The sequence below is a fragment of the Varroa jacobsoni genome, unplaced genomic scaffold (assembly GCF_002532875.2).
Source record: "Varroa jacobsoni isolate VJ856 unplaced genomic scaffold, vjacob_1.0 contig00824, whole genome shotgun sequence".
Taxonomy (NCBI): domain Eukaryota; kingdom Metazoa; phylum Arthropoda; class Arachnida; order Mesostigmata; family Varroidae; genus Varroa; species Varroa jacobsoni.
Genome location: NW_019214535.1, coordinates 56451 through 71040, shown reverse-complemented (window position 1 = coordinate 71040; position 14590 = coordinate 56451). Strand labels below are relative to the sequence as shown.

At 45.6% G+C, this 14590-nt stretch overlaps 1 protein-coding gene across 1 annotated transcript in view; it reads left to right on the top strand.

Moving 5' to 3' along the window:
• Positions 1–14590, top strand: part of LOC111271647 (teneurin-m) — a 79715-nt gene that overhangs the window by 37854 nt on the left and 27271 nt on the right. Inside the window, exons 5-8 of the mRNA XM_086972984.1 lie at positions 9505–9746; positions 9867–10008; positions 10349–13320; positions 13618–13795. Of these exons, the coding sequence (XP_086829110.1) occupies positions 9505–9746; positions 9867–10008; positions 10349–13320; positions 13618–13795 (3534 nt within the window). The remainder of the gene's footprint in view (positions 1–9504; positions 9747–9866; positions 10009–10348; positions 13321–13617; positions 13796–14590) is intronic.

The following is a 14590-nucleotide window of genomic DNA, read 5'->3' as shown; positions in this document are numbered from 1 at the left end:
GCGACGGTACAAGTAGCGATGACATCAACAATAACAAAAACGGAATGAGGAACAGGCGTTGGACACCATCGTCGCCATCACCAGCATTGTCGCCGCCGCCACTGCGGCCCGGCATTTATCTTTTTGCGAGCGGCCACGAGGCGGACAGCGGATGCTAATAAACGGCCCCCGTGAGGTGTCTATGCCTCCACTTCTCTTGTTATCTAGCCCTCTCGCGGAAGAGACCGCTTTTCTACGTTGCTCCTCTCACGGCAGCAGCAGCGTCGCTACTACTGTTGCTGCTGTTTATTCCTTTGCTCCTTCTGCCGTTGTAAAGTTCGTGCGTGTCCGCACGTGTGAATCCTACCAAGAGTGTGTGTGTCGCACTTGCGCCCGTATGTGCGTGTGTGTTGTGTGTACACCTATTTGTGCGTCTTGTGCATAAGAACGACAAGACGCATGACCAGACAGCCAGCTTCTCGCAACATTTGGGTGGTAAATGCGGTAACGATGGTGAACGGAAGCGACGCATTGCTGGTTTCTGATGAGCCTTCAGTGCGGTCGTCGAAGATGTATTCTTCTTCCTTGTGGTAATATTAGTGTATGGCTATGGGTTCGTATGTGTGGGTGTGCGTTTATGACAACGACGACCCGAAGGGTGCCCGTTGGGGCTGGGGTGCTTTATGACGCAGCGAGCCCGACAGGCACACTGTCGTTGCACGAGGCTCAACGGAGCATGACACAGGATAGCACAGAAAAGCGCGAAGAAAAGCTCGCAGCATACGCCTGCATGTCCATTCGCCAGATCTTCCTTCCGAGCCAGCAGCTCGGTCCGAAGCTTGTTCCGACCAGTATACTTCCAAGTTCTATGCATGCATCCAAAGCACTGTCTTAGGGTGCAGCGAGAGTCAGCGATAGCGGGAAAAAAAAGAGAGAACCGATGCACGACGACGCCAGCAACATTATCAGTACAGCATATACGTGCAACTTATTCTTTTTAATATCAGCGCGCACATGCACGTTCATGAGCATTCTCGACATTTAGTGGACTTCGGCAACACACAGAGGACTGTCAGGATTAGTCAGCGAAAACACCATCATTTTAACGTCATATCGAATCGCAGATCCGAACGGGAAGCTTCTCTTAAGAATCTTGCATTTATCCTTTTCGCAATGTTGTACGTTAGGAGCAAACACGCTTTTGTAGTTACCTCTCTGCCTATATATCTATATATGTAGTTGTGTCTATTTGCATCTTACAGGGGCAGCTATATTTCCCTGGAAAGTTTAAAAGAAGTTTGCTTTAAGAGCGTTCATATTACAGTTGTTAAAGGCGAAGGAAATACGCCAACAAAGAGTGGATTTAAGTGTGTAATACATTTGTAACAGGCGGATCTAAATACCATTTTCATGTTCTTATAATGCTATATTATTAACATAGGACACGATATTTTGATACTAATCAATAAAGGCGTTTGAATAATCATGCATACCGTGGCCTTGTAATAAAGTATCATGGGAATATAGAAATGGTATTAGGTAACACATGCCTTTCACAGTTAATTAAGTTTAATGATTCACACTTAATTGCACTATTTCTTGCGACGTTGTGAAATAAAGACTCTCCAAGTAACTTTTTCTCTAACTGTTCAGAGAATTTTGCTTCACACTGTATAAATAGCTGGCACCTACAGGATGTTTTCTGCCTATGTGTATACTGTTAGTGCGTACTGAAAGCTTACAAAGTACACGGGGCAATTGATGCCGACGAGTGCAATAGCAAGGCAACCGCTGGGCTGACCATCGCCAAGCAACATTGGGGAAGGGGGGGGGGATAGAATCCGGGGCCGCTGTCCTAGGCAGACGCCTTAATGGGTCCTGTCGTCCCTTTGCGTCGTCCACTGAGTCAGCAGAGGCGCGTATGTGTCGAAGCTTTGAAAGTTGTCATGAACGCAAAGCGGAGGCGACGGCGGCGCCTGTTTCGACGCAAGCGGCAGGCAGAAAGATGGTGGAGCATCGCCAGAAGCCACCAAGTGCAAAGTGTTCGGGATGTTGTGTGCAGAGTGTCCGGGACAAGACCGGCGGTAAGAGGTGAGCAAAGGCGCTAGAGGGGCTAGTTGCGTCCCTCGTTTTGTCGTTCCGGCTTTTGAGCCACTCAAGCCGAAAATTGACTCGAGTGTTTGGTAAAACTACCGATCCTGCTTTCGTTGGCATCGCGAAAGGCAGCACTCGGGCCTCGAAAACTCTCATGCAGTGCTCACCAACAACGTGACTTGCAGTCCTTTAGAGGAACCAAAGACAAAGGTTATTTTATTTATGGAGAGAAAGAAAAGGATGACAAGCACTGCAAAGAGAAAAAGGAGGACAATGTCCAAACAATCATCCCACACACACTTGTTCGTGATATCAGAAACGTGCACCCTCTTAAGCAGTGTATCGTGTTTGCTGGCGTAAGCCCAAGGGCACTCTGTAGACCCATGAGTGGAAAGCTATCCTGTCCTATGAAGGGGCGGCCACCGTTTGACCGCAACGTACATCGAAGCCATTTATCGGCTAAATAGCTTAATGAGTGAGTTTTGTTACGTATCTGAGACAGAAGACTAAACGTCTTTAAAAACATCTTATTTTATGATTGCACGCATTACTATAGTCACCGAAATGCTATCTAGTCAACGTAATGTATCCTTTACAGCCTAATATTTACCATGTTGATTTGTATTTAGCTAGGGGCTACGTCTGATTTCAATTAACTATGAAGAAACGAATATTGTGGAGATAATGAAGGTAAGATAATATGTCAATAGAGTTCAAAATGGCAAACGTTGCAAGATTTGTGTGATATTAGACAAAAAAGTGTTCGTTGTAAGCTACTTTCGCAATAGGGTTGGTTATGGAACGATTTTGCAGCGGAAAAATTTAAATAATAGAATTACATCAAAACTCTTTGACGCAAAAGAGCGCTGGGACTGGCCATGACTACCTGAAATGGCCTTGCGTATCTTCTAGCCAACTTGCCAGTGTTGTCCGAAAACCTGCGTCGTTACTTTAAGCTATCAGCAACGAAGCCTTTCAAGACCAATATTAGGAATTGGGAGCAAATATTGGCGGAATCAGGAAAAGGACGCTCCTTAGGATTAGACAGGGATGAACCGGCTAAACAGACCTGTTGTCATTTGCTCTGTCGCGCATGGTATCTACCATAAACTCTACAGGAAACCGGCTTTCCACAAGCCTGATGATACATGTACATGTTCCAGATGTGGAAGAAATTGCAGTCCTGTACAGTCCTTAGAACCTCTGCCAAATCTTTCAAACTCTCAATCTATAGACTGAATATAATTAATTAAACTCACATGAGGTAAATTGTTTAGTAGATCCCTTTACGTGCTCTGATCCTAGAATGTTGCCTTGATGACCTGTAAGTATGACGTACTACCAGCAAAGGTGAATAAGCGAGGTTCAATATTCATGTCCATTCAAATAGATGTTACCTTCAACAAAAAAGCAGAGATAGGCTAGAAAAAACGAGAACGTTTTAGCGCCAAGGTAGAAGCTTTAAACAAGAGTCTCAGGTGGTTTCTGGCACAAACAGAGAATTCGAAGACGCCTTCCTGCCGCTATGTAGAGTCGTTAGTTAGAACGGTGCCTATCGTAAAGGACGATGATACTGTTCATAATGCCCCAGCGTCGTATAATCGCTGTTAACACCCAGCTTCTATTTTCTGTAAAATAACCTATTAAATATATAAAATTAAAAAAATGAATTGTTAATTAAGTGAAATCTTAAACATTTTATTGCACACTTATAATTTATGCAGCACTTTTTCGTCACAAACTTGCTAACGCAATGAAGTTTATGGTGTTTGCCCCCCCCCCCCCCCGTTGGTACAGAAATAATCATGCAGTCATCCCTGGGTGCCAATGGGTGCAATTTCAGAATTACGTTGACAAAAATGAATTGGGAGTATTTTCATGAAGTTTCCTTTTGTTAATAATCTCTTTATTATTTAAGATTATACTTAAATAAAACATTAATAATGTAAGCGATTTCACTTTTCTTAATGGCTTTCGATCTTTGCTTTGCCCAGTTTTTCGCTTATATCTAGCCTTATCTCTGGAACTGTGGTACGGATATAGGATATTGGATAGGTTTGCGCAGAGTACGTGAATTGTCATAGTATACCTCGCATCTTAGTACTCCCATAAAAAAAGTTGAGAGGAGCATTTTCACATGACCTAGAAGCCATTCGATATCAGGCCGTCTGATGATCAGCCGTTAACGATTAAGGGGTGGCCAAAAGCAGACGGAAGTGAATAATGGCCATAAAGAAAACCGAAGAAGCCAATTTTATTGATTTTGTATTTGAGTAAAATTTTAAACGCGCAAAATTTACCATTAAAAAGAAACGTATGCGAATACTTTTAGATATTTGTTGGCATCATTTTGAGTTACTTCCAAATCGCGACTTATTGTGAAGCTGTTGTGTGGGTTTACTGATCAGTGAAATAAAATAGCGAGCTGTTTACTACGAGCTACTATCGGTAGATAAATGCTGTTGAAGTAATTGTAGCAGACCAACAGCTTCTTGGTCTAAGAGTTTGTCTGCTTGGTTGGATGATGTTGGGGGTGCAGGGAATAAGGCTGCGGCTAAAGGGGAAAAGGAGATGCCGGTGCAATAGGACTGGGACGAATGGCTACAAGATTAAGGAAGAGGGAAAGTAAACGAATAGCGGAGTTCTCGGGCCGAACGCGATAAGAATAAATCGAAGCAGCGATGATGGAAACGGAAGGAGATGGCCGGTCCTTGCTTGGTAGCTTTCATTTTTCACGATGCGCGCATTTCTCTCAGTTTGTGCCTCCCCCTGCCGTCGCCGTCGCTGCCATTACTTCTGCGCCAATCCTTTCCCTCAACAATTGTTCTCGAGTCTATACGATCGAGCATCGTATGGAGACGGCTGGCCAAGATTCTCTCGATAACTCAACTATCAGTCCCTAGTAGACTTACAACAGAAGCGTGCCGCAATTAGTATTGATTGTAGAACATATGGCTAGTAACATTAGACACGTTTCGGAGCTACTTACCCTTCGAATCATTCTACCGAATCTAGAAATATAATAAAGCTGTTTGTTAAAGTCCAGTCTGTGGGTTCTACGATTAAATTATCGCTTTTTTTATGCACAAATGTGTTTCTGAACGTTTACCTCACATGGCTGGTATAGTAAGTGTATACTACCGAAATCCTTTGATTGTTTTACAGCGTTATGCACAGATAAATATGTGAGACGTATACAAGTGCTGCCCCCCCCGCAGACGTAGAAAAATAAATCAAATATTCTAATTGAAATACTTAGGCATATTGATATGAAAAAGCTTGCGTACGAGTTATTGCGCTAGATTGGATACTTTTATAATCTTATGCGTGACTGCTTGCGTTATCTCCGTGAACTACGCATGAATAGGCTGGTAGGGACAAAGAGTGCCCCTTTCCAACCTCCGTTTGATACTGTAGTTGTCGTCGCTGCTGCCAAGACAACCGACACCGTTTACCGTCTTTTACACGATGGTTTGACCTATTTTCTTTTATTTCATGTTTCTCCATATCATTTTTCGCCCTCGACTAGACCTTGCCTGAGCAAGCTGCCCATATTTCTCCGTCTTTCCATGCTGCCGTTTTTATCTTCTTTTCGGTAGGAAATAAGCAACAAACGAGCATGTAGAGAAGCCAAGGTCACTCAAGAGGAAAGCATGTTGGCTGGATGTGTGAAGAATAGGCGCAAATCAGCTTTCAAGGAACTACGGAGAAGGTGTCGGCCAAGTCGAGCCACTTGGGCTGCGCTAGGGGCTACGGCAAAAGCCAGGGGTCAGATGATGCATTGTTTTCGCTGACCTTACGCAAAAACGCACACATAAGTACACTCACTTACAGTCAAACACACACATTTCAGTCCACCTTTCTCCTGTGCTTAGCCAGTACCTTTTTTTCCATTCTTACTATACCGCAATGAAGATAGGCCAGCGGTTTCTCGCAGAACGCCGCTACTGTTGTCTCATACCCCCCAGTCTCCAGGTGAAAACCAGGCTCACAAAGTAAACTGAGCACGAGCAAAAAATGGAGCAAACATAGGAAAGCAGGCACTGCAACTGTCCAACAAAAGAAGAGCGGGGATTGTGGACAGAACTGGACGCAACCTAAGAAGAACGATGAATTTTTCAGCCACTGGCCACCGAGTTTGTTTCCTTCACAAATGCTTCTCTGCCTTCTTTCCTATACTCTACACCACTGGACAACAATACCATATTGCCTTTTGTCATATACAGACATGTATAGGTTTAGAACGGTCTACGGCTACATAACCTATTCGGTAGACACCGGGCTACTTACAACTTTTGCACGAACCTACACTAGAGAAGTAGAGCCTTATATCCATGGGAGTCGAGCTGGTCCCGTCCAAAAAGAATGACTGGTATCGACCAAGTTGTGTTAGAAGAGACTAGCCTCTGCTGAGCATACAAGCTTCACCCAGCATCGGTTCTTCCAGGGTTCCGCGTGGGGAGCCCCGCCGCTGTGCAACAATACACTGTGGGGCGTCTCATGACGTTCTCCCAAGCGTTTTTTTTACGACGGAAGAAAAGTCTTGAATCTCCGTTTTTCACCCGCTCGGAAAGAAGGGACTGCCGAAGTAGCAGTCGTCCTACTAGGCATGGTGTACAACGGTCGTAGCAGCTGCCCTTTAAGGGCAGCTGGCTTCCATCGCCGCGCCTGCAGGGTCTCCTGAGTGACGCCGGGCTATGCCGGTCGTTGATAAAGTGAACTCGGTTCGCCGGTCTTGTGCAGACAAGCGATGAACGGGAGCGAGACATACGAGCTCAAAGCAAAAGCACTGGGAGCAGCAGTAGCGGCATCGGTGGGTAGGGTCGTCTTGGCTTCCTCTTTCTTCTTTTGAACCTTAACGAAGCCGTGGGTCGGCGATGAATCCCGCTGCAACTTTGCCGTCTTACCTGCTGAGAGACGCAAAACCCCAGAAGGCGCCACCTCTAACAGTGGGGTTATCCGAAGCGACCGTGATGGGGGGGCTTATGACGGCGTAGAATTTGTCACTCGTACGTCACTTCTTATTCGCGGCCTTGCTCTCTACTCTTTCTTTCGGCGTCCGTCTCGTGGGATTGCAATAGATCTTACCTATTTTCGACAAACACTGCTCACATAACATATTCGTTTAAACTACGATCATAGTTTGATGTTCGGAAATGCATGGAGAGTTTATTTGTTCACGAAGAGTTTTCTTCGTATTCTAAACATAACCATTTCTGGTTATATTTGTATTTGAATAAATATGCCTTACTGAAATAAGGCACATATACGAATTGGTTTAGAACTTTTTTAACAATTATTTTTCATCACTATCTATCGGCGCGTATCAATAATCATTTTCGGGCGTTAGACCCAAGATTTGGAACTTTAAGTTGCCAGCAACACGTCCGTCTTTGCATTACCAACAACGTATTGAATGGTTACAGAGCGGCAGTGTCTGTGCTTTTCGTTTAGATAGTTCTGTACGAAGGCGCTCTGTTACTATGGTTTCTACCATCTTTGTTGCAACTAAGAAACTGCTCATTTTAAAGCGGACGACCACGTGAATTCCGTTCATTTTGGTACGAACAGACAAAGCAGACCAGCGATTCCGGTGGAGCCTAGTAATATAGTGCTCCACAACTACTCCCGACGCCTGTCCTCTGTTCCCAATCCAGCGCCATTCTGCGCGCGTTCCTCACGACCCCCCCCCCCTCTAATGCTGGCTTTAATGATGTTCTTCTTATGTTGTAAATTCCATTAAGATCCACGAGTAAGACTGGCTGCTACTGCTGCTGGATGAAAGCACTGGCCCGCGCCTTCAGTAGCCTGAACTCGCGAGTGAGCTCTCCGTCGTCACTTGCAGTGCCTCCTCTTTCTCTCCTGCCACGTCACCCTAGAGTCTAGATCCCACTAGGTCTCGTGTTCATTAAGGCGATTTTTAGACGAATGAGTGAACGCCACAGACCGAGTAGTTGAAGAGATCAGATGTGATCAGAGGGCGGATAGTTGTCTTGACTGATTTTGCCCGCTGCTACCGCAAAGCATACGTCTCAGTAAGATCTGGACCTCACTGCTGAAAGTCTATAAGTTCCTACCTCAGACATTTTGAAAAGAATACAAGCAGGAATCCTTGGCACTTTATGAAGCATAACAGGTTTCGAGAAGGTGAGTGGTTTTTAGGGAACCACTTCCCTATTCACATTAGAAAGAAATGGAAGCTCTTGACCCCCCATGGGCCTCACTCAATCCTGATTCCAATAACCGAGAGATTCATGGTTCATATCGGTCATTTTTTTGTTATGCTAAACTTTCATTAGCGTCGTAATTTGATTACTGTGGAAGTTTTTCAAGTAACTTGGAGCCCTCGCCATTTCACCATTAAAAAACTGATCACTGTCAAAAGATCATTACTGAAAAGGCCAATATGCGGAGTAACCTCTATTCAAACAAGCGATAGTCCGTTTTTCGCGTACGACAAGTAGGATCTTCTCGAAGGCTAGGTTTGATACCTATTTTAATGTGAATATTGCTATACCGAGATTTCCGATTTCATGAGGCTTGCGAAATGCAGCGATGAAATTTAAGTGGACGCAAATGCATCTGAGCCCGGTTTGCTTTATGAGAGAACTAGCAACAATTTCGCATTGAAATGCCTACGTGTGTTCGTCTATCACCTCCAAAACGAAAAGATGTGCTTCCCCTAATGGGACGTTATGTTGACTTTCCCACTATTGCGTGGCCTTTCGCCTCTCGCGCCGTTAGTCACGTGCTTTATTTCACTGTTTCGTTCTCCATTTACGTGGCATGCCCCTGCCACCGCTGCGCCAGTGCATGACTGAAAAGTTGTTTGAGAAAAAGGTCACCGACAATTGGTGGTGCGGGCTCTCCACACTCTCGCACGGCCTCGGTCGGATGAGCATTGTTGTGCCGGACAAATGATGCCACAGACGGACAAAAGTTAACGGTTCTTTGGGGGAGAAAGCTCATCTCGAGTAGCGGAAATGGGTCGTTGTCGCGCTATTAGCACCATTGCCGCTACCAACTCTTCGACATCAACTCATCCTTTCCTCCCCCGTATGTTTCTTCTCTATCACACACAAACCTCCCTAATGGACCTACCTAGGTCATCTGACAATTTCGTGTTGGACTCCCCTCGCCTTTCGTCTCGTTCCGACCACAGTTCTACCCAAACCCCCTACACTATCCACGACGCCCTCCCTCACCGCCAAAGCCTCCGCTACCGCAGCTGCCAACTTCTAAAGTGCAGGTGTCGAAACTTGCAGACTAAAAAGCGTCGACCATTATCGCGAGTAGTAGCCAGCTACCTTCATGTACCGTTGGACAATAGAGATAACGAAATAAAATTGACATAATCAAACAAGCCTTTCTGCAATAGAGCAGGCGCTCCTCCATCTAAACCTCTAAATCGGTTCACTTATCTGGTTTCAGAGTTAAAAAGCAACACGTTAACCAATACGAGCAAACACGGCGGTCTCGCAGCTTCGACCAATTCGCATATCTACCATTGCGGCGATGACCATCTGCAGACGAAGACCGCTACCGCAGACGGTTACTCACCGTTTGCCTATTCTGGCACCATGAATTCGACTGTTCCCGTTCGGCCCGTGCAGAGCAATCCTCGGCCGTACCACACATTAAGCCAACTGAATAACGCGCAGCACGGAGCGCAGGTGAGCATGTTATCATGTCACACTAGTCATATTTCCGTCATTTTAGTGTTGCATCACAATGCTGTTGTTCCAAGCCAATACTTGTATTTATTATACTTCTACTTGATGATGATTCAACAGATCGCTGGATCTCAGTATCAATTTCATCAGCCAAATCGGAATCTTCGAAAGGCCCTGGAGTCAGGCTTTAGTTGGAAATGTTCGGCGGTCGCGTTCATCTTTATCGCTCTCGCACTTCTCGCCGCCACTGGATACATTTATTGTAAATAAAGTTTTGCTTTTTTACTCACTAATTAGTTATTTACGCGATAATTCAATTGACTATTTCCTGCAAAATGTTTCGTTTATACATATATGGGACACACAGTAGGGACCTGCTTGTGCTAATGAACTAGTACTGCTTTGTTTTATACTGACATTAGAAAAAGGTAAGGTTCAGTACAGGCACTGCTCGACTAAATTATACTTTCTAGATTGGCCCTAGTAATAAAGCACGATCACATACTTGCACAGATCTGGGTTATTGGCAATTTACTGATTGAATGTTCGGAGTCTGTGAACAAATTCTAATTTGATATACTGCTGTTTCTACCGCTTTTCAGTTACCCGGACATCGGGTCGAACTGGCCAGCATATGCCTGTCGTCGTGACGGACCTACGCTCATCCGAGACGTTGGACACACGGCCAAACCTTAAAAGTAAGCAAGCAAACAAAAGCGAAAAGCAAGTACTACACGGCATCGGCGTTAACGTCACCGAGGGCGTTGTGACGGTCTTAATTGCTTTGGAGAAGAACGGTCTAACAAGTTTTTGGACGAAACAACTGCCGAAAGCTGACGAGAACGTTGACATCAACCAGTCGTTTACGTTGCCATTAAAAGCCTTATCATTACGTTCTTTTAACAATTCTTCGTTGCATTCTTTTGTTGACATTGAACTTTTAGCACTACCTTTGGTTCAGCAAACTTGGGTTATTATGCACGGCATTAACAAGCCCACTGTAGCTGTTGACATCCCTGCACGCGAAGCCCACAAACATCTGATTAATCACGATAGGGTTTCGGTCGATATTCACGAACGTAGATTAATCATTAGAAAAGCTTTCGCAGAGGTGGTGGATACTATAAAAGCCAGTAGTTTTGATACTGAAACCACTAACTTTAACAGCCGCATTGGTGGCGCCACCGCTGCCAATGTCGATAATGCTCCTGGTCAAAGCGTCTCTGAAAATTCACTTTGCTCTTACGTCACTAACCCGAATTGGTTCAACGGAACTGAAATGAAGTCTGTAAGTCATCGCGCTGTGGCAGGAGTTTGCATCGTTCCGTATAAAGTTGTGCATTTGCATGCAGCGATAAATAGGAGTCAGGCGGAGTCTCTGCTGCGGTATCATATTGCGCCGGAGTGCAGTTCCGACGACATAGTTGTGCGGCACCAGGAGCAGAAGGAGACGGATACGCATAGACAACTGTCCCAAGATTCTGCTGCGACCACTGGTATGCCAATGGAAAAGCGCGTGTCCGTTGTGCCCATCACCACTTCTGCCTCGAGTGGCTCCAGTCGCGGTAGCGGCTCACACAAAGGAGGCGTCGACAGCGGCAAGTACATAACAGCGGATGCAGTGGCGGGGGTGGTAAGAACTTTCAACAATAGAAAGCTTCTGTCGATAGACGCGGAGGGTGGGAGCGGTGCGGGCCGGCTTCCGGAGGAGACGCTACACTCGAGCTACCGAGAGAAAGAACGAGATAGTGTGGGCAGATATCAATATTTCGAGGCTACGTTCCCGTCGAGTTCGTCGATGGAATCCGAGCGACACGAGATGAGACAGGATGTCGAATTGGTTCGTCCGACCCTGGTCGATGCCGGTAGCGACGATCAAGGCCCTGATGGCGAGGAGAATCTTTGGAAAGAAGCAGAAAGAGACTATTTTTCCCATTCAGTAACGTGGTCCTCGGGCGGCGACGGTAACGAAGACGGGATCCCTGGTCCGGATGATGATAATCTCAATAGCGCACGACGGACTGACGATGTCGTTGCGAACCGCGTAGACAAGGCGGCGACTTTTAGCAGGGACCAACCGGCTGCCGTCCCTTCTATTCTAAAAGAAACGTATACAGCTAAGATCAATACTGAGCAATTTTTAAAAGGAAACGTTGTTGCAGACGAGCTGTTGTTGAGTCTAGATCAACGTAGGCGTGACTCACTAGCCGACCATGGTCTAGGCGAGAAAATGTTACAATCAGACGACAACTTGGCTGGTCTGATTAATTTTGACTCAGGTTCCGGGCAAGATACTGTGGACGGCTCTGGATTCGACGTTTTACACGAAGAAGCAGAAGGAACGGAGTCGGACAGCGCGACAGTGAATTACCTGGAGAGTAGAAACGGGGCGTTTGTTACCGAGATAGGTAAAACCACTGCCGAAAATTCGCAGAAGGGACGACTAGAGAAGAACACCGAAGGACTCAACAGCATTGATATCCCCAACGGAAGACGAAAAAAAACTGTGGAACAGAGGTCAAAGCCCAGAAAAGAGCATAGGAAATCACGACGGAACGCTGCCGACGCCAAGACAGCCTGTCAAGGTGGCCTGCCGCTTCTGCCAGACAATGCGGAGATGAAGACATCAATGATGTTTGGAGGACGAACCGTTGACATGAGCTGTCACTGCTCACCCATCAGAGAACGCACCTGGCGGCGTCGAGTCGGAAGAGAACAGCCGATTATTTCTCAACAACAGATACCGAGGTTGAACGATATTGGTGACGATGTTAATGATGATGAGGAAGAAGTGGCGGTGACGTTAGTGAAGCGGGACGAGGGCATCGTTCGAAAAGGCAAAACAGCTGGTCTAACGAAGAAGTTTTCGGAACAGCCTATAAAGGAAGATGACCCAAACTATCGCTCGGACGCTTCTGATGATTACGATTATTCAGAAAATGACGTGGACGATACTGATGCTTATACTCCACCTTCGCCACCATCACAGAATGACTTGTACCCTTACCTTGTGGACAGCGCTCAATTTAAAAATGAGTTTCGTACAGCTAAGGCCTATTTGCGGCCAATGATCGTCTATGCCATTACAAAGCCAACTCTGAGAAAAGAAGGGAGTGAGACTACATCCACAGTCAAGGACAGTTTTGCTTACGTTACCGAAAGGCTTGACAGACCTATCGGCAAGGATAAAGTTCGCATGCAGGATGTAGAAGACACGGTGGCTATAAATCAATTCGACGACAGGCTAGAACAAAAAGAACTTATGTTAGCCCTCTCAGCAAGTAGGGGTAAAATTAATTCATTTTTTCAAGACATCAAAAATTCAGGAACAATGGCATCATCAGTTAACGGCGAAGGTGCAAACACTTCCGTTACCGTCAATAATGATGGCGATAGGAGTCTGTCATCTGTCAATGGACCATTCTTGGGCCATCGTCCCGGTTCCTCTCAAGGTACTTCGCACCAAGGGCTTTCTGGTAATGAGTCTCGCCAAGGAAAAGGGAAAGCAGAAGGACGGCCCTATGTTGGACTTAATGGTAAGGCGCGCGACCTCAAAACAGATAGCCACGCTCAGGCTAACCCCTACAATTTCCCTGCAACCTAGCAGCAAGCAACCCGCTTTTTCAAGTAAGCGCCCTCAAGCAGTGAACCGTCGAAGGACGGCACCAAACGACGCGGGACCTCGACCCGACCATCCGCCTGTTCTCGCTCCCCGTTGCAAAAACAACCCCGCGGTGCAACCGTTAGTGTGACTCTAGAGCACATACACGTTATTGCCGCTACGTTCTTTATCATTCCTCTGCTTTCTATCATTTTGGCGGCGTGGTGCTCTTCGCGTTTGCCTTCCATTTCCTGTGCTGTCTCTTTGCAGATGCTACTGAAAAACCGCAACTTTATTTCGTCTACGTGGACCCTCATTGGTTACAGAGCTAACTCAAAAGCTCTTCGACGACAGCAATCTATCATGACCAAGCTTTACCAGCAGCCCCTCCGCCCCTCTTTTCCCTTCCTCGTTTGCTTTCAAACCATCGGGCACGGGACACTTCGCCGTTAGCTGACATTTATTCTTTCTCCGTTTCAACTCGTTTTTTCTCTTGCTATCCCGACCCCTCTGGCATCGCCCATGAATGCTATCGCACTAGAAGCATTGGCTATCGTCATTGACATAACTTTATTCAATCGCTTTAATTATATCTTCAACATCGTACAATGTAGATGCGCGCGTGCTAAATACCATTAGTATTAATGGCATCTTAATCTACCAGTAGCGCTGCCTCTGTTCTTCCGTTTCATGTGATGTCGCGCCTTCTAATTTGATATTCAACAGAAGCGAAAACGAGAGAAGGGTACTGCATGTCCGAGCACAACTCATAATATTTATGCAGTTAATAACACTATGCATACCTGTCTGCGTATAATTACCTTAGTCACACGGTATTAAATATAGTTATTTAAATATTGTTTTTTAAGAGGACTGGCGTTATGTCAGTTTGCCTTAACTATTATAATTCGGAAAATCCTTTGAAAGTATATTTTCTTTCCGATTACTTATTCATCACACTGTCATTATTATAAATGTCAGATTGTTCAGTAAATTTTAGTGCTAAAACTGAGCAGTTTTTTACGAACTTCTCTAAGATTAATTAGCAACCACAATGCAAAATGCTTCAGTACATCACTCTTGCGAACTGGCAAGCTCTTGTCATAGATATCGCTGAAGTGGCAGTCTGCCTTCAAGCGGCAGAACGGTAGACGCGTATTGCCAGTAGCACTCAAATTCGTCTTTCGCCAGGCATCGATTCGTTCCTCACTTTGATCCCATAACAAAATTCAATCCAATATCC